At 36.0% G+C, this 21,096-nt stretch overlaps 1 protein-coding gene across 2 annotated transcripts in view; it reads right to left on the reverse strand.

The window, feature by feature from the left end:
- Positions 1-21,096, reverse strand: part of LOC149782813 (centrosomal protein of 89 kDa-like) — a 158,149-nt gene that overhangs the window by 61,964 nt on the left and 75,089 nt on the right. For both annotated transcript variants that reach the window (XM_089934334.1, XM_089934333.1), the window contains 3 exons: positions 20,902-21,014; positions 10,441-10,556; positions 6,925-7,105 (listed from right to left, as the gene is read on the reverse strand). In XM_089934334.1, the coding sequence (XP_089790460.1) occupies positions 6,925-7,105; positions 10,441-10,556; positions 20,902-21,014 (410 nt within the window). The remainder of the gene's footprint in view (positions 1-6,924; positions 7,106-10,440; positions 10,557-20,901; positions 21,015-21,096) is intronic.

Genomic DNA, 21,096 nt, shown 5'->3' on the forward strand with positions numbered 1-21,096 from the left:
TACATGTGTTTGAAACGTGCTTTCAATTCCGCACCAAAGAGGCAGGTGCTAATTTCAGTAATGAGTGGTCCAAACTCAAGACTTTTAAAAGACTGAAATTCAATCAATAAAACAATGTCTCTGTTTTTATCAGTTACAACTAGGATAAGCTCTCAAGATTCTTTTTCCTAAAAAATAACTTAACATTATTAATGAATCCTGGCCAGCCAAATCCATATATACTCTATTTTATGTTCACCCATTTTCTGGCTCCCCATTTTTCCATACAATTACTAGCATGTATCCTCCAACCTCTACCTCTGTTATCCTTCTAAGGAAGAATAGCCGAATCCCCCCATGCGAATGATAACCCATGCTCTTAATTGCATAAACAACACAACCTGGAGTCATGCAAACACAGCATATTTCCCTCATAAGCCTCCACAATCGAAGGCTTGAATATTTTGTCTCACAAGGCTGTCCTTGGTAAGAGCCGAGGATGTAAAAGAGGATGGTCCAGGCAGGGAAGGATCACCCATAACAGTAGATGCTGGAGAAGAATCAGGTGGGCCGGAATCTTCCTGCATATATCTATCGCTTGAATGAGTAGATTGGTGTCCGAGGACTTGTCCTATCTAAGGGGTCTATCAGAATCATTCTGCCATTCTGACCCCGTAATTTCTGGATGACTTTTGGATTCTGCACTGCAGTAGGTTAGGCAAATGCCCACAACCCCTCCCAAATGATTGACAGTGCATCCAAGGCCCAATCATTTGGGTCTGGAACTGGAGATTTGAAGGTGGGTAGCTTGTTGATTCCACCTTGGTGCCAAGAGGTTCATCATTGGATGCTCCCATTGTGCACAAATCGGAGTGAAGACAGATCGAATGACAGACAAATTCTGAGTGAAGAACTTGACCACTTCTGGACTGAATCTTGGCCAAGACAATGAGTCTGTTGTGAATGTGTCTAATTTTATGATGATATGGAGACTGTTGCACCAATATAGAAACTGCCAAATCAAAACGAACAGGCTGGGTGATTTGGTGCCTCCCTATTTCAGGAGACAGGTCACCACCACAGAGTTGTCAAACCTAATGAGGACTGTTTTTGACTCAGAGTCAATCTTTTCATAAATAAAAAAGCATTGATGACAATCTTCATTTCTAGATAGTTTAAGTGTAAAGGCCATTTTTGTGGTTCACATGTAATGCTGATGGTAGTAAAGGTTGGTAGTAAACCTGCACCATGTGCACTGGCATCAGCATCTACCGTTACTGCTCCAGTAGACTAGTGGTTAGAGCATCCGCCTCGGATGCAGGAGGTCGTGGGTTCGATCCCTGGCAAAGTCATACCAAAGAATTACAAAAATGGTACTAACAGCTGCCTCGCTTGGTGCTCAGCATTAAGAGGTTAGTGTTAGGATTAGTTGGTCTGGTGTTAGGATAATGTGACTGGGTGGGACATCATGCTACATGTCTGTGGCATGATGCCCCAGTGCTAGGCATCACTATAAACTGTCACATTGCAGACATCATAGCGATATGACTGAAAAATTGTTAAAGCTACGTTAAAAAATCCAAACCACACGTATTTACCGTTATGTCCGCTTGGGGCTTCTCTGGCAGGATTCTCATGGTCAGGTGGCCTGGGTTGTCCCACTGTCATAGGAATGATTGAATCTCAGGTATGATCATGACTGATGAATGGGACCTGAGAAGGGGCATCATTGTGCTGGCAAGGTTGACATAAATAAGACAGAAAACAGCCAAGTAGGACCAAGTTTGCTGCCCTACCGACTAAACCAAAGCATTGCAAGAACACTCAGTGAAATAAAAGTCTTGTTGGAAATGGACTCAATGACTATGATGATTCTGGTAACAAGAACACAAGGAAACTGCACCAGATTACAGTTGGTTAAGAACTCCATACCTAGATGGACAACATTCTGGAATGGATGTAGGTCAGACTTTCCCAGTTCAATAAAAGCCTACTAGATGATTTGGAACAGGAAGATCATTCCTGCCTAGGAGTAGGATAAAACTTACCATGTGTTTCTGTAGGGTGTCCAGGCATGCTGCCATTTTTGTAGACATCACTGGAACTGGGAGCTGACAAAATCCATAATCTGAGTAAAAGCTCACAGGCTGATGTTGAGGTCAAAGGGAAGAATGGTGAACTGATGAATTGTGTCACGTTAAGCAAAAATTTGAGAAAATGTTTGTGACACTGGGGGGATAAGGATGTGAAAATATGCATCGGTCAGACGACTGATGGCGTACTTGTCCTATCAAACAGAGAGGAGGATTGAACTCGCTGTTTCCATCCTGAACTGGTTGAGGTGACTAAACTTTCAACTTGCTGTGTGCTTTCCAAAAAAAAACAGTCTTGAATATAACCCTTGGGATTATGGCCTTACCCAAGCTCCACCACTTTTTTTTTTTTTTTGATGAGCAACTGTATCTCTTGCTGTAGAAAGGCATCCTTCTCACAGTCTGATGACGAGAAATCCAGTGAGCTCAAAAACAGGTTCCTTACCACCTCTGTATGATTGACAGAAAAGATTCCCTGTCCTGAGGCCGCTTAACATCCCTTCACACTGACAGGGACTGAGTGATTCTAAATGCCTGTGTGGGTTGAGTGGCAAGGTGGAGGGTCAGTTCCTTAGCTGCCTGCTTCAGATCTTCCTCTATTCCTCCTCCAAATCAATGGTGACCTGAACAAGGTTGTCTGGAAAAGGAGGGTATGATAAGGTTGGAGAGACATGGATCACAAAGCAGCATGTCATATCAAGAGTAGATTGGTCAAACATGTCAAAGTACTGGCCTTGGTATGATGAGCAGTTCTCACCAATGACTCTAGCAATCCTGTCCAGTGCCTCCCAAGCATGTCTATTGACAGGTGTCTGCAATGACATCACGAACAAGCTCTGACAGGCATGGAGCAATTTGTCTTCCCAATAAAACAGATGAGCATACATATGAACAGCTACTACATTCTTGACAAGTACCTACGAGATCAGTTCTTAAGGTCTCTGTCACCTTAAGTCCATCTCTTCCTCCTCATTGAGATCTACCAATTTTTTAGAGCAGTGGTAGGGTGGAAGGCATTCTGAAGTACATGTAGCCAACACCCATAAAATGTCTTCAATGGCAGCTTGAATGCTAAACTTCAGTCTGTTCCATGGTAAGATCTGAGTAAGATGTGAAGGATGGTGGTTTGAGTTCCGTCACACTATGTGTTGAGGCCCAACTGGGTCTACTTGCAGCGCTAAAGGAGGCGTAACAAAAGGTCCCCATGTTGGAACAGCTGGAAGGCAGGCGATGGTGTGAATGGCGTGTAGCTGGCCCAGATGCTGGCAATATATAAGATGGTCCGGCCACACTAAAGGCTTAGCTGAAAGGACAGATTTCTCATTGAAATCTTTGGTAAAGTAATGATAAGCTGCTGACGGCATGGTAAGAAAGATGGATCTATCACTAAGATCCCTGTACGAACCATTTGCCTGGACCATTTCAACAAAATGGTCCACATGCTGAGATGGCTGGACCACCAGTGTTGGCTAGACAGTTGGCTACGTCTGGATGGCCAGTAATGGTACTGCAGAATTAAGAGTTGGATCCAACGGATCTGGCATGAACCCAATGTGCATTGACTTACAGGCTGGAAGGCCATGCTCAGACATGTGGGGGGACTTGTGTCTTCTGGACTGCCTAAAATTGGGCAATACTCCCCAATGAAATCGGTTTCGCCAACAACAAGCCAAAAGTTGTCTTCCTTGATTTACTCTTTCCTTCCCTTCAATGCTTTGAACATGCATTTTGTGCATATAGTAAACATTTCTCCTGAAACAACACAATAAAAAACAAAGCATAGATTAGCAAATTATTTTTGTGACTAAGTGGCTACTATCATAAACTGTCAAATCAGTACATGACTAATTAGCTCAAATGGAAGATCAGACCTCCACCGTCTACATATTATGCTGCATATCATAAACGGTGTATACATAGTATAAAGAAAACAAAAGTCATGGTAGACTCTGAAGTTGCATACAAATCATTTAAACTGACATTCTGCTTCAATGACACAAAAACACAAATTAAAGCAGAAGCTAGTAATGTAATTTAAATTAAGAGGTCACTTAAACATTGTCGTAACAAACAGAGGCGTGAAATGTTGAAACAGAAACTTATAGCCCTGTTATGAACTAATGCACAATGCTTAGTTAAAAACTAAACAACAATTCTATCTAAACAGTGTGAAAAATGAATAAATCAAGCATAAATATCAAGCAGCATTTTAGAAGTTTTCTAAGAAGAGCTCCATAACGGACGGAATATGCAAACAATGTCAAAGGTATGGCTAACTCATAATGACCTTGTCTAAGGTCAATGATAGTGTGGTGGGATGGTGGTCATAAAAGACAAAGTCCCAAATGGTGACAAAATCACACAAAAATTGGCAGAAAGTGTAAAATAATGTATAAAGCCTGCAGTAGATAAAAAATTCTGTATAATAATTAAAAAATGAACGTTGAATGGGCCCATAGTAACACTAAAATGGCTAAATTGTCAAAGGATTAATTGTATGACGTGGTCTGTTCAACAACGGAGCTAAAAACTAGCAACAAATGGTGGTGCCAGGGAGAGGTAACTAGCAAGAATTATTGCCCTATGTCTATTGATATTGACAGGGAAAGATGATTTTTTGTCTTTTAGTAGGGCTGTATTCTTGATGTAGCACATTACTCCTGATGTAATGTGACTGAGGAATGTATTCGAAGGAGAAAGAGTCAAACCTGTCCAAATGGTCACCTTTACTCAGTGACCACCTATTTATAATGGCCAGCCAAATTTTCCCCTGGCAAATTTCCTACATAAATTTCCTGCATGTAATAGTCACCTACCATCTGCAGTGCACGGTCAGATGTTTCCTAACCAACAATGGTTTTCCCTGACATAAATATCACTATAGTGTATCTACATTCACCTTCAGTCAATGTAAACTGAAATTTTGCTTTATAAAGAAGGCATTGTTTTTAGATAAAGGAATATCATGTGAATTGACATGACATTTTTTTTATACTGATTTTACTCATAACTGGAGTCACAACAGTGCAACTCAAAGGTATCAAAATGTCAAATTCAAGAGTAAGGCAGTTTTTATCATTAGGGCAGAGGGTCGAAACAATTCATGTACTGGATGGTGAGAAAAGTCGTGTTATCGTAACAGAAATAAAAGTCATCTTTCGTGCCAGTGTGACAGGTATAGTTACATATCTTCATCTATTTGCTTGTGAATTAATAATATCTCTGATGAAGAAAGCTTTCTTTAAAATGTAATACAAGTTACATCTCTTTTCATTAGGGTCAGGGGTCATTCAATATTCAAATGTGTCTGTGAAGGGATGTGATGTTTTGATTCATGGGTCACAATGAACAGCAACAGATGGCTTCTTTTGATAATCTGTTAATTACAGGTTACATTAGCTGACTGTCTTTTCTATCTTGGCAAGTTGTGCAACTGGCTAATCCAGATATTGCTTTCATAGTGTGAACAAACTAAGATTGGTATACATGCCTACACGGTGATGAATTCATTTATAGAATGGATTAAAATCAATAGGATACAGTAATCTTATGTGGAATGTAAATTTGGAATAGAAATACATATATACATAATTATGATTATGTTGTAAAGTGCATGTAAAAAATATCTTGATAATGTAATAATAATGACAGTAATAATAATAATCATAATAATAATGACAACAACAATAGGGAAATTTTGTTTCATGGTATTTGTTCAAAAACCAATTTTAAATGGATAATCTGTGTACAGCAGTCAGTTTTGCCTTTTCCCATGAGTGGCTGCTAGTGACAAGTTCGACTATATATTATGTATATTTAATTCATTTGTGTACCTGACCTTTTTTTATGACAGAGGGTAGAATTTTGGCCTACCTGACTATTGCCATGTAATGTCTACCTGAGTTTTGTCATAGCTATAACTGGCAAACAGGATGTTTACTAAAATTTAAGTTCAAGGCCTAAAAAAGCCTAAATTCAATTACTCTTTTTCTTATAGTGTATTCCTTTATATAGTGTATTCCTTTATCATTAAACCTTAGATAGGTAAAAGAAATGAGTATATAATACAATGGTTACTGCATTTGTATGGGAAAATATGAACTTGCTTTTTTAATACTAATACTGCACTCCCAAGGTCATGCAGTATTATTCAGAAAAACTCTTTTGTATTTTCCCATTCAAATGCAGTAACCCATAAATACCGCAAATATATAAGTCATAAAAATTATAGTTTTCATCCTAGATTAACAAAATAAATATTATAGTTAGATTACTGTATCTATCAACATATTTTAAAAATATATTGTTTAAGAGGACATCTCTAGATATTATTAAATATTTTCATAGACACCAACATCTCTCATTATTTTTATATTTTAAGAGATAGATCAGTCGATAGATAGATAGATAGATAGATAGATAGATAGAAAGATCAAAAAGCTACATCTGATACAAGCACTTTCTTCAAATAGACTGGAAGGATATTACATGAGTGCTCATTTCAAATGAAATTTATAGAATGAGCTGAATAACTTCTATCATTTGCAAAAGCTGGTGAGCAAAAGATTTCAATTATTTGGTTGCTTTCATAAATGTAACTGAAATGAGCACAATCGCAAAATTGTATGTGTCTCATAATCAACAATACTGATTTTATTGGACCAAACTGCAGAACAGCGTAATGGCATGATTCTGCCTCTTTTTGTTATGCCTTTAATTTCCATGATGTTTTTTTTTTTGCATCATGAGATGTTGTTACATGTTATATAAAATTTATGATATGGGTATATTAACATAAATAGCACAGTAGTCATGTGATGAATAAGATGAAATTCATCTCTGCTCCACTCACTTTTTCAGTTCACTAATTTGGTTAAGGTGCTCTTCTAGTGTTATTTTATCCTGATTCTCAAGCACCAGGTTATCATGTTTGTGCTTTATTTCCTTGTACTTGAGTCGCAACTCTTCAAGTTCTTTCTCTGAGTCTGCCTTTTCTTCCTTTTGTAGCACCAGATTTTTACTTAGCTTAGACACTGAAAAATAAATAAAAAGTAAACAACTGTCTGGTTAAAATGAACTATGTCTAACCAGTCATGGGTTCTGCAAAACATACATTTGTTTAAACTATAAAAAAAGAGCATGGTAAATGTTTATTTGACTGAAATGTAATCACTGCTATTTTGTTTCGTATCTCAGTCTTGTGATTTAAAGACTTCACAGACTAAGCAAAACCCTTTCTTCTCTACATGTTTATGTATTCATTCCAAAATATAAATATTTGGGTAAAAAATGAAAAGAAAAAAAAAGGCATCTGTATGTTTGAAGATAAGTCTACCAGAATTAACAAACAGTTCAACTTTTTTTTAAAGCAGAACAATGGTCAGGCCCTATCCACTTGAGAAAAAAGTATTGCGTCTATACATCATGCTTACTGGCACATATGTTCTATATCTCTGACATTCTATGAAGAAATAAAATTTACCAATGCTAGGCTGTCAACCAACCACCAGTTTTTTTTATACCAATCTTTGGTAAACCTCATACTGATTGTTTCAACTTTTACCAGACTTGCTGCTAAGCATAGACCATTCAATCATGGAAGTCTGGTTAAATAAGAAAACAAGCATAAAAATGAGTTATGCCCTTTTCTCTGAATACAAGGTCATTTGAGGTAGAAAATCATTTTGTGCTATTAGCAAATTAAAGTACACTTAGATCTAAGACTTGTGAACACCCAGTGATAAACCTTATTTAAAAAAGCAAATTTGTCTTGGACAAAATTGCACTTAGATCGAAGACTTGTGACCCCCCCACCAGTGCTATTAAATGGAATGAAAACTCCTGTGATCATTGCTGTCAAATTTGACATCACAGACATTCAAATAAATATCCCAATATACCTTATGCAGCAGTGGGAAAATTAAATGGATGGAGAAAGCAATGATATTAAAGCCTTAACTAGAAAGGCTACACCTCTTATAAGGCATATTTCCTGCTGCAGAAAGACTGATAATGAGATCACTGTAATTTCTGCTGTCAGAATGATTCATCAAAGCAATGGGACTATTTCAACACATATATTTTATTGTATACAGAATATACATTTAAAGGGACTCTTTCACATATAATACAAAAACTAATGTCACAAAAAACCAGTAAGATGTTTCTCCAACCACTATCACCTGGCTGAATATGATAGAAGACTTATTAAAAAATAAAATGTACATGATATTTAATGACACATACACTCATGGATTGTCCAAGTTGGCCAATGAGACTCAGATTTAGCTTGTAATATATCACTCTGGTAAGGATCTACTCTGATTCCTAAATAACAGCAACTTGACTAGGTTTACTAATTGTTACGACTCCATGGTCTTAACTGTGTCAGAAAGAAGCAAACCAAGAAGTTTAGCAAAATCAACAATTTATTCCCCTTGAAAACAAAGTGAAAACTAAAAAGACATGACAGTATTATGAACTAAATCACAAATAACCCTAACTGTTCTATCACAAGTCCAAAAATATAGACTGTACCAAATGAATTCCAATAACCTTGAATGTACTGATGTACCAAGAGTCATGAATGTCCTATAAACGATGCTGATACAATTGAGAATGTCTATGAATAAGTTCTCAATAATCCCTAGGGAGTGTTTTAGCAAACAAGCCAATGAGCACTTTGTAATTCCAATTATTAATTTAAACAAATAATTTCTATCAAATTATATCTGAATACAACTATAAACTCTTATAACAGATTCTCTCAGATATGAAACAGGAATGAATAATGTATCTTAGTAATGCATGGTGAACCCACCATGGTTTTTGGTACTTATTTAAAGCTTGGTCAGTTGGAACAAGCAAGGTCATGTGCCTGGTTTATGAGCAAAAAAGCATGAGGTAGCCTAAAGACAGGACTCAAATCATGGCCTGGAATTCAGTCTGAGAGTATTAGGACTGTATGTCAGTACTAGCGTTCTACCCAAATGTTGAATGAACTGAGGATGGCTTTCATTTTCAGGAGACTGCTGTGAAGAACCATCTCTTGACACATCCACTTGCCACTGACCATTGTAAAGTCCAGAAGTGTGCTCCCCAGCCTGATGGCTCAATTCACTGGCGGGTGGCAGGGGACTTCAAGGAGAAATGTTTTCTATCTCCTCTAACTACCTGATGGCAAGAAGTAGGGGTGTATGACCTCCTATGATTCACCTAACCATTGCTCTTCCATTGTCTTTGGGAACTGCCTCTACTATATCCCTGCAGACAAATGTCTCTTCTTTGGAACTCTGCCTGAGAAGGATGTCCAGATAAGGGAGCTTGCACTGACAAATGTAGTGGCAACTCTAGTGCCATCTACTTTCTAACATCTTCAACTTGACACCTGATAAGAAGGGAAGAGCTAAATGTGAGGGTATGCAAGGTTGCCACATGGTGGGACTTCAGAGAGGAAGAGTACAATTGTGTATCTTGTCTGACAAACTCAATGATACAGGAGGCTGTTTGTCAATTTGTCAATGATACAGGAGGCTGTCAGGGCATTAGAAATGGTGTGGTGAGAAGTTCTATTCACAAACTTGGCAAAACAACTCACCAAATCCAGGTATAATCAATTCTGGCCTTCTCAGTGAGACAAAAAAATCTATTTATAACAAGGTGAGATAAGTAACATTCTCTCTTACAGATCACTGCCATCTCACCTCTGTCTGCGTGGGTTCGAGTCTAGGATTCGACCAATGTGGGTATGTGAGAAAGCTTGCCAGTAGCTTCTCGTGGGTCGGTGGTTCTTCCTGGGGTTTTCCTGTGTTCTTCCTCCACCATTAATACTGGCTGCCATGCATAGCCTATCGTGTGCTGAAAAATGGCGTTAAACCCCACAACAACAACAACATCAATTCGTATCCACAGTAATCATTACCTACCCTAGGCAAAGGTCTTGCTGAGTATGTTCACTGTGAAAAATTTCTTAGTAATTACTAATCTTATAAGTCAGAAGATAAAATTCACACAATAAAGATGTCAAATGTTACTTCTGCTTTGTTAGAAAGTCTCTGCAGAAAAGTATGAAACCAACTGTCTAAATCTAGTAACCATTAAACCAACAAAAAAACAACAACAACAGTGGCACATCATATTTTCAATTATCATCTACCAAATTATCAAACTGATAATGCCCGTCCCACCAATACAAAATTGTATGACTATATTCAACAAGATTCTTTTTACAGTAAGTAGGTAGCAATTATTTTGCAATCAATTCTCAATTTTCTATAAAGCTATTGGAACACTGATTGGAATGCAATGACCTATACTTTAGATCATACTATCCTCAATCTATTGTATGAAAAACAAAGCAAATACTGACACTCTCTCATATGTGCTTGTTGTAGATCAAGTGCCTTCTGATCCTTTATGTTGATCTGTTCCAAGAGATTCTGATTCTCCTCAAGCACCAGACGGGCATTTTCCTTCAGCTGTTCCCTGTGGAAATGATGACAAATACTTAACAATGATGCAGAAACAATTTCCTCCTATGTTCTGACTTGGAATCCATTTTGTGACAAGTCTTAGAATGTCTCAAATCATCATTGCAGTTGAGATATGAAATAAAATAAGATTCAATTTGACAGAAAAAAATAAAAGGTAAAAAGGTGTGAAGTTTTTAGTAACCATGAGATGGAAAATGAAATCATTAAAACTTGATGTATAAGAGTGAATCTTGGTAACAAAAAAATAATATTTTGTATCAATAAGCGTGTACATGCTATATAGCTTGTACAAGATTCATACACACTGGAGAATTGTTTCAAGCATTTTTCAAGGGCTTCAGAAGTTTTCAAGGAATATTTTTTTTTTCTTCAAACAGAAACTGAACTTTCTATCCTTATGTTACTTTCTTTATCACTGTATAAATAGGCACAGCCATATACAACAACATTGCCAAGATACTATAGCAAAGGGACACCACTAAATTGAAAATCTACCAGTAATTGTGTGTCTTTGAGATACCTGACTTTGTAGCATTGTATATGTTATTCATTATATTTGTAAACTGCAAAAATTTTGAATTTAATAAATGATATATTTTATTTACTTTTAACACTCTGTAATCCTAGATAAATTCAAGAAGATTTAGTGAAATTCAACAAATTCAAGGAATTTTCAAGGATGAATGAACCATTCTGTATTTAAAATTAATACTAAATAGTATCCAAGTATCCTGAGCAAAATTTAAAATTTGAATAAAAATTTGACATGATTACCTATACTGACCCTAATTTCACTGATAAAAGTATTCAAGGTAGCTGTGTAAGTATATTAAAAAGTTAGATGACCAATGCAAAGCAGTTTTAACAACATAAATACGAAGCACATAAATGCTTTTTGAAAGTAAATACATGTATGAAATATTTATCTCAGTTAAATGTGGATTTAAATTCACATATTAGCAAGCCATAAAATGATCTAAAAGAGTGCTGCTTTGACACTAGCAAGCCATAAAATGATCTAAAAGAGTGCTGCTTTGACACTAACAAGCCATAAAATGATCTAAAAGAGTGCTGCTTTGACACTAGCAAGCCATAAAATGATCTAAAAGAGTGCTGCTTTGACACTAGCAAGCCATAAAATGATCTAAAAGAGTGCTGCTTTGACACTAACAAGCCATAAAATGATCTAAAAGAGTGCTGCTTTGACACTAACAAGCCATAAAATGATCTAAAAGAGTGCTGCTTTGACACTAACAAGCCATAAAATGATCTAAAAGAGTGCTGCTTTGACACTAACAAGCCATAAAATGATCTAAAAGAGTGCTGCTTTGACACTAACAAGCCATAAAATGATCTAAAAGAGTGCTGCTTTGACACTAGCAAGCCATAAAATGATCTAAAAGAGTGCTGCTTTGACACTAACAAGCCATAAAATGATCTAAAAGAGTGCTGCTTTGACACTAGCAAGCCATAAAATGATCTAAAAGAGTGCTGCTTTGACACTAGCAAGCCATAAAATGATCTAAAAGAGTGCTGCTTTGACACTAACAAGCCATAAAATGATCTAAAAGAGTGCTGCTTTGACACTAGCAAGCCATAAAATGATCTAAAAGAGTGCTGCTTTGACACTAACAAGCCATAAAATGATCTAAAAGAGTGCTGCTTTGACACTAGCAAGCCATAAAATGATCTAAAAGAGTGCTGCTTTGACACTAACAAGCCATAAAATGATCTAAAAGAGTGCTGCTTTGACACTAACAAGCCATAAAATGATCTAAAAGAGTGCTGCTTTGACACTAACAAGCCATAAAATGATCTAAAAGAGTGCTGCTTTGACACTAGCAAGCCATAAAATGATCTAAAAGAGTGCTGCTTTGACACTAACAAGCCATAAAATGATCTAAAAGAGTGCTGCTTTGACACTAACAAGCCATAAAATGATCTAAAAGAGTGCTGCTTTGACACTAGCAAGCCATAAAATGATCTAAAAGAGTGCTGCTTTGACACTAACAAGCCATAAAATGATCTAAAAGAGTGCTGCTTTGACACTAACAAGCCATAAAATGATCTAAAAGAGTGCTGCTTTGACACTAACAAGCCATAAAATGATCTAAAAGAGTGCTGCTTTGACACTAACAAGCCATAAAATGATCTAAAAGAGTGCTGCTTTGACACTAGCAAGCCATAAAATGATCTAAAAGAGTGCTGCTTTGACACTAACAAGCCATAAAATGATCTAAAAGAGTGCTGCTTTGACACTAACAAGCCATAAAATGATCTAAAAGAGTGCTGCTTTGACACTAACAAGCCATAAAATGATCTAAAAGAGTGCTGCTTTGACACTAACAAGCCATAAAATGATCTAAAAGAGTGCTGCTTTGACACTAACAAGCCATAAAATGATCTAAAAGAGTGCTGCTTTGACACTAACAAGCCATAAAATGATCTAAAAGAGTGCTGCTTTGACACTAACAAGCCATAAAATGATCTAAAAGAGTGCTGCTTTGACACTAACAAGCCATAAAATGATCTAAAAGAGTGCTGCTTTGACACTAACAAGCCATAAAATGATCTAAAAGAGTGCTGCTTTGACACTAACAAGCCATAAAATGATCTAAAAGAGTGCTGCTTTGACACTAACAAGCCATAAAATGATCTAAAAGAGTGCTGCTTTGACACTAACAAGCCATAAAATGATCTAAAGGAGTGCTGCTTTGACACTAACAAGCCATAAAATGATCTAAAAGAGTGCTGCTTTGACACTAACAAGCCATAAAATGATCTAAAGGAGTGCTGCTTTGACACTAACAAGCCATAAAATGATCTAAAAGAGTGCTGCTTTGACACTAACAAGCCATAAAATGATCTAAAAGAGTGCTGCTTTGACACTAACAAGCCATAAAATGATCTAAAAGAGTGCTGCTTTGACACTAACAAGCCATAAAATGATCTAAAAGAGTGCTGCTTTGACACTAACAAGCCATAAAATGATCTAAAAGAGTGCTGCTTTGACACTAACAAGCCATAAAATGATCTAAAAGCGTGCTGCTTTGACACTAGCAAGCCATAAAATGATCTAAAAGAGTGCTGCTTTGACACTAACAAGCCATAAAATGATCTAAAAGAGTGCTGCTTTGACACTAACAAGCCATAAAATGATCTAAAAGAGTGCTGCTTTGACACTAGCAAGCCATAAAATGATCTAAAAGAGTGCTGCTTTGACACTAGCAAGCCATAAAATGATCTAAAAGAGTGCTGCTTTGACACTAACAAGCCATAAAATGATCTAAAAGAGTGCTGCTTTGACACTAACAAGCCATAAAATGATCTAAAAGAGTGCTGCTTTGACACTAACAAGCCATAAAATGATCTAAAAGAGTGCTGCTTTGACACTAACAAGCCATAAAATGATCTAAAAGAGTGCTGCTTTGACACTAACAAGCCATAAAATGATCTAAAAGAGTGCTGCTTTGACACTAACAAGCCATAAAATGATCTAAAAGAGTGCTGCTTTGACACTAACAAGCCATAAAATGATCTAAAAGAGTGCTGCTTTGACACTAACAAGCCATAAAATGATCTAAAAGCGTGCTGCTTTGACACTAGCAAGCCATAAAATGATCTAAAAGAGTGCTGCTTTGACACTAACAAGCCATAAAATGATCTAAAAGAGTGCTGCTTTGACACTAACAAGCCATAAAATGATCTAAAAGAGTGCTGCTTTGACACTAGCAAGCCATAAAATGATCTAAAAGAGTGCTGCTTTGACACTAACAAGCCATAAAATGATCTAAAAGAGTGCTGCTTTGACACTAACAAGCCATAAAATGATCTAAAAGAGTGCTGCTTTGACACTAACAAGCCATAAAATGATCTAAAAGAGTGCTGCTTTGACACTAACAAGCCATAAAATGATCTAAAAGAGTGCTGCTTTGACACTAACAAGCCATAAAATGATCTAAAAGAGTGCTGCTTTGACACTAACAAGCCATAAAATGATCTAAAAGAGTGCTGCTTTGACACTAACAAGCCATAAAATGATCTAAAAGAGTGCTGCTTTGACACTAACAAGCCATAAAATGATCTAAAAGAGTGCTGCTTTGACACTAACAAGCCATAAAATGATCTAAAAGAGTGCTGCTTTGACACTAACAAGCCATAAAATGATCTAAAAGAGTGCTGCTTTGACACTAACAAGCCATAAAATGATCTAAAAGAGTGCTGCTTTGACACTAACAAGCCATAAAATGATCTAAAAGAGTGCTGCTTTGACACTAACAAGCCATAAAATGATCTAAAAGAGTGCTGCTTTGACACTAACAAGCCATAAAATGATCTAAAAGAGTGCTGCTTTGACACTAACAAGCCATAAAATGATCTAAAAGAGTGCTGCTTTGACACTAACAAGCCATAAAATGATCTAAAAGAGTGCTGCTTTGACACTAACAAGCCATAAAATGATCTAAAAGCGTGCTGCTTTGACACTAGCAAGCCATAAAATGATCTAAAAGAGTGCTGCTTTGACACTAACAAGCCATAAAATGATCTAAAAGAGTGCTGCTTTGACACTAACAAGCCATAAAATGATCTAAAAGAGTGCTGCTTTGACACTAGCAAGCCATAAAATGATCTAAAAGAGTGCTGCTTTGACACTAACAAGCCATAAAATGATCTAAAAGAGTGCTGCTTTGACACTAACAAGCCATAAAATGATCTAAAAGAGTGCTGCTTTGACACTAACAAGCCATAAAATGATCTAAAAGAGTGCTGCTTTGACACTAACAAGCCATAAAATGATCTAAAAGAGTGCTGCTTTGACACTAACAAGCCATAAAATGATCTAAAAGAGTGCTGCTTTGACACTAACAAGCCATAAAATGATCTAAAAGAGTGCTGCTTTGACACTAACAAGCCATAAAATGATCTAAAAGAGTGCTGCTTTGACACTAACAAGCCATAAAATGATCTAAAAGAGTGCTGCTTTGACACTAACAAGCCATAAAATGATCTAAAAGCGTGCTGCTTTGACACTAGCAAGCCATAAAATGATCTAAAAGAGTGCTGCTTTGACACTAACAAGCCATAAAATGATCTAAAAGAGTGCTGCTTTGACACTAACAAGCCATAAAATGATCTAAAAGAGTGCTGCTTTGACACTAGCAAGCCATAAAATGATCTAAAAGAGTGCTGCTTTGACACTAACAAGCCATAAAATGATCTAAAAGAGTGCTGCTTTGACACTAACAAGCCATAAAATGATCTAAAAGAGTGCTGCTTTGACACTAACAAGCCATAAAATGATCTAAAAGAGTGCTGCTTTGACACTAACAAGCCATAAAATGATCTAAAAGAGTGCTGCTTTGACACTAACAAGCCATAAAATGATCTAAAAGAGTGCTGCTTTGACACTAACAAGCCATAAAATGATCTAAAAGAGTGCTGCTTTGACACTAACAAGCCATAAAATGATCTAAAAGAGTGCTGCTTTGACACTAACAAGCCATAAAATGATCTAAAAGAGTGCTGCTTTGACACTAACAAGCCATAAAATGATCTAAAAGAGTGCTGCTTTGACACTAACAAGCCATAAAATGATCTAAAAGAGTGCTGCTTTGACACTAACAAGCCATAAAATGATCTAAAAGAGTGCTGCTTTGACACTAACAAGCCATAAAATGATCTAAAAGAGTGCTGCTTTGACACTAACAAGCCATAAAATGATCTAAAAGAGTGCTGCTTTGACACTAACAAGCCATAAAATGATCTAAAAGAGTGCTGCTTTGACACTAACAAGCCATAAAATGATCTAAAAGAGTGCTGCTTTGACACTAACAAGCCATAAAATGATCTAAAAGAGTGCTGCTTTGACACTAACAAGCCATAAAATGATCTAAAAGAGTGCTGCTTTGACACTAACAAGCCATAAAATGATCTAAAAGAGTGCTGCTTTCACACTAACAAGCCATTTTAAACAAAACTCTGTCACTAAACTTGTATTTGAGGCAATTAGTAAATCTGTTTGTTGTGTTGATTTATGTAACAATAAACCTGATTTGTGTTCATAAAACATGTATGCCCCAGCTGGAACCACTGCAAAGAAATCATTACCTACCCTAAAACTGTGCATGTAAATCGAATCAAGCATCTATTTATACACCATTGTGCACAATATACCATCTTCTACCATGAGTGAATTTCGCTAAACTGTGCTAACACCAAAAAGTTTAAAATGTCAAAAAGATAAAAATTGCTGAATGGCTTTAAAATAAAATCAGAGAATTTACACTTGAATACAAATTTCCCTATCAAATTTCCTTTATTGTGTCAGTAATTACATACTGGCATTACAACTGGAGATGATGCTTCAGGATACGGTTTTCTTCTACAAATTCTTTAAATATTATTGCATATTTCCATTGATTTCTAGTCTCCTTTAATTGTGCAAATAAGCCTCTTGCCTAATAAGTTAAAAAATGTACATAAAATTTAAAACTTTCATAATGGTAGACAAATATGATCATTTTATCTATATGTAGATATAAACAAGCCAACCAAATTTCAAATGGTTTTTGTGTATATGTGATAACACGTTTATTTAAAAATATTAAAAAAATCCATAAAGTAAAAAAATGCGTCCAAACTAACTACACAATGTTGCTGTAATGAATGAAACTCTAATCAGGTCATCACCTCATGACTATAATAAAGTGTATAAAATTTCATGGCTATAAGCCCAACAGATTTTGTGCAACCATGTTAAAATGGATTCAAGACAGATGTACATCATACAGATGTATGGACATACAGATGTACATATGGGGAGCAGCAATGCAGTATGTCCTCTTTTTGGGGGCATAATGACTTACTGGGTCACATTTATATGGACAAATTATGAAAATATTTTAATCTCCATCTGGTACCTTCATTATACTATCATTTCTGGTTCTGCATAAAAATCTTACACTAGATTTATTTCATGCAAGCATGCTGACTTATGATTATTTTTTAGCTTTAATAAAGCCTACATCATTCAAAATATATTTGCCAAATATTTCAAATATCTGGATATAGAACAAAAGATCAAATTAAAAAGAAACATTTACTCCAGGGCAAAATCTCACTGAATACAATGTAAAATCAAATCATGAGGGCAAATTACCAGTGAGAGAACCAACACTTTCTCCACTTGGAATTACTTGTATTAGACCAGTCTTTAAATTATTTTAGTATGAATAATTTGTGGCTGTGAAGCTATTAACACATGTGAATTCTGTTCAGCATGGACTGATGGTCAATGGAATACTGTCCTTGGGGCACCAAAGGGGAAGGTGTAGAAGAACATGGTGAAGGATGAAGGGATGAAGATGCCATAAGTACAGATACTGACATGTCCTCAGTGCAAGAATTTTTTTTGGAGGAAAACAAATCAACCTATGGTGCATCAGCCATAAAATGTCAAAAATCAGAATGTTCAGAGACAGCTTGGGCCACCCATTAACTGCAACAATGGGATACATGCTTAAAGCCCATTCAACATCAGGGTTTGACTCTATATGCCTTGCTGTTGAGTGATATGAAAAGCAAATCAAGCAGCCTAAATTACAATCTTGTACAGCAGATGCAAGGACCATCAAAGTATGTGGATCAATCATCCTGTTCCTTGTCCAAGCATCATGAACCTATGAAGATAACACTGTTATGTTATGACTTTATACTGCCAAATACATAATGGTTCATGAATACAATCAATCATACATTATAAGCCATCAAAAGAACACCCTTTGTCCAGTTTGATGAACCCATTCTACACACAGACCTGCCAACCCTGACGAGTGTGTCTCAGTAAGGCAGTTGATTTTTTTCTCCATAAGATTGACCAGTTTTCAGTAAGGTGTAACAAAATATCAAGAACTGCTACTGTAAAGCTGGAAAACTTAATTAAACGTTAAACACAGTGATGATAAACATTATGTTCAACTGAAAAATTTGTAAAGTACGGGTAGACTTTATTTACCACTAGTACAGTAGCACAAACTTTAGTTCTGAACCATATGCAAGTCAACGGCTTGATGCTATCTCTCAACTTGATGTAATTCTTGGAAATACTTTTTCCATTTCAAATGATGACAGCAATCATATCTCCCACCACGAAACATACTCAAATTGGCATGTGATGATCAATACATGTAATTGTGTCCTTTCCAGCCTTTATTTACAAAAATCATAATACTCCTTTTTATTCTTTTGTGCTGATTATTAACACTTTTCTAGAAGCTTATTTTCCCATTCATCCTAAACATGCATCATTTTCTGGATGCCATTTTTAAAAAAATTCTACAATCAACAGTTTGATCATGCAGTTGCTTTGCATGAACAAATAGGTGCAGTTTAAAGCATCTGGGGTGCTGCTGTAAAGTTAGTCTGGTTTCCTGACTAATTTCAGTAATTCTAATATGAAACCCAGATCCAAATCAAACACCTACTAATTATCTGGATTTTTCAGCAGCAATCATTTTTCCATAGTTTTTTCTTGTATGCCACAAGTCCATTTTTAAGGGTAATTTTCGTAAAACTTACAGCAAAATTGTAAGGGTTGGCAGGTCTGTATACAGGTACTCACATAGATCAGTCTAATCAACCTAGTACAACTAGACATTCACTACCTACAATGCCCAGCTTATTGCCTCATTATCAAAGAGACATCATTTCATAATATTCTCAAACCTTTGCCACTCAAACGGAGCCTCATATTAGTGACCGCCTAGAAGTCACCAAATAGAATTCAAGATGTTCAATGAGTAAAGTTATCTACAGATTGTGACACATTTCTACAGCGACTTCACAGGTAGCAAAGAGATGTCAGACTCACCACCGAAATCCAAAGATCACAATGTTTACTCTCAAGTTCCTTCATCATTACTAGACTTTAATATGATGCAGGAAGACTCAGTCTTATGGGCTTCAACTGAAGAAGTTTACATCTTTTAGGAGGAGTTCTGACCTCCTCCTCCCTTTCCATCAACTGCTTGGATCAAAGCCCAGGCATCAGTTGATATTTGGACTAAAATGGAAGAACCTACTTTGAAATTACTTCCACAGTCTATCTGAGTTACTGATATTTTGGACTGTCTACAATGTCACTTAAAAGACCCAAGCCTCAACTGACTAGTATCTCACAAAAACACCTTCATTCAATTTTCACTAGTGCTTCTACTATTATGATTCAAGGGTCTTAAACTAAGTAATAGAAAATTGTGAGAAGCAACAAGTTTTGTAAAATTCAACAAATAACTTATTTCCCTATAATACAAAGTGAAAAATGTAAAAAGAACTTATGGTATTGCAAAATAAATCCCAAATAATCCTAAAATTTATAATACAAGTCCTAATGATTAAAGTTCTGAATAAACTTAAGTGGTATCACAAAATAAATCCAATGTTGAAACTTTTGATGTGCCTGAGATGGCAGGTGTCATAGTAATGTGGCAATAGCTTTTTTCACAATAATGCAGTCCAGGAATGTATCCTTATTTGTATTTCACTACAAATCAAAGTTTTACTTCCAAGAATGTTATTTATGAGCACTTTTTATTTCCAGATAAGAATAACTTAATTAAATAATTGGAATAAATAAATTCCAACCAAATGAAATACCAGACACAACAACAATACAACTGATTCTGCTCAGATGTTACAGCATTAATGAATAGTTTCTAGATAAACAAGATTATACAGTCCTCTACTTGATCTCAGGTCACAATTAGCATTTCCTAGAAAAAAATATTACCTATTGGAAAATTTTATTCTGGAAGGTTCCAAATGTTTATATATTAAAATCTTAGTTATAATTAGAAGGTCTATTACTAAAATTATAATATAAAATGTGGTAAACAACAGGTAGACCTGGCATTTCATGGGGAATTTCCAATGTTCTGGACTCAGACTGACATAAACATGTTGTTTACAGAACCAATTCAGGTAGAAAATGAACTTGATTTTGGACAAGGCCAAGTCCAAAATACAAGTATCCACTACATATAATCAACAATAAAAAAAACTAACAAACAATGCAAATTAAATAAGTCCCATACCTCAGTATTTCAAATGGACACCACAGATGTCAACCAAAATATGGCTTGCCTTGGGGACAAAAAAGCCAAACTCCATATGTATGAATTGGATGTCTTTTATGATTAACTTTTTCCCTTCAAAAACTAACAGAACTAGACATATGTTTGAGGAAAACAAAATGTAGCCAGATGGCATAGCAAGGGTAACACTATAAGCCCCTTCCATATCCATGGTGAGCATGCTGATTAAAAAAAAGCAGAACTTACCAATCTGTGATGTCAATGGGCCCCTGCATGCTGGAATCTTCCAGTCGTGCATGCAGTTTCTCATTCTCTTTTATAATTTCCTGAGTTCGTTTCTGTAGAGTTTCAATCTCTGCCTGAAATTGAAAACCCAGACAAACCCATCTAAGAGATACAAAAATGTAAAAATACATCAATTTTTAAAGATGCTGATTAAGT

Source organism: Sinohyriopsis cumingii, chromosome 15, assembly GCF_028554795.1.
Source record: "Sinohyriopsis cumingii isolate HCF-2022 chromosome 15, ASM2855479v2, whole genome shotgun sequence".
NCBI lineage: Eukaryota > Metazoa > Mollusca > Bivalvia > Unionida > Unionidae > Sinohyriopsis > Sinohyriopsis cumingii.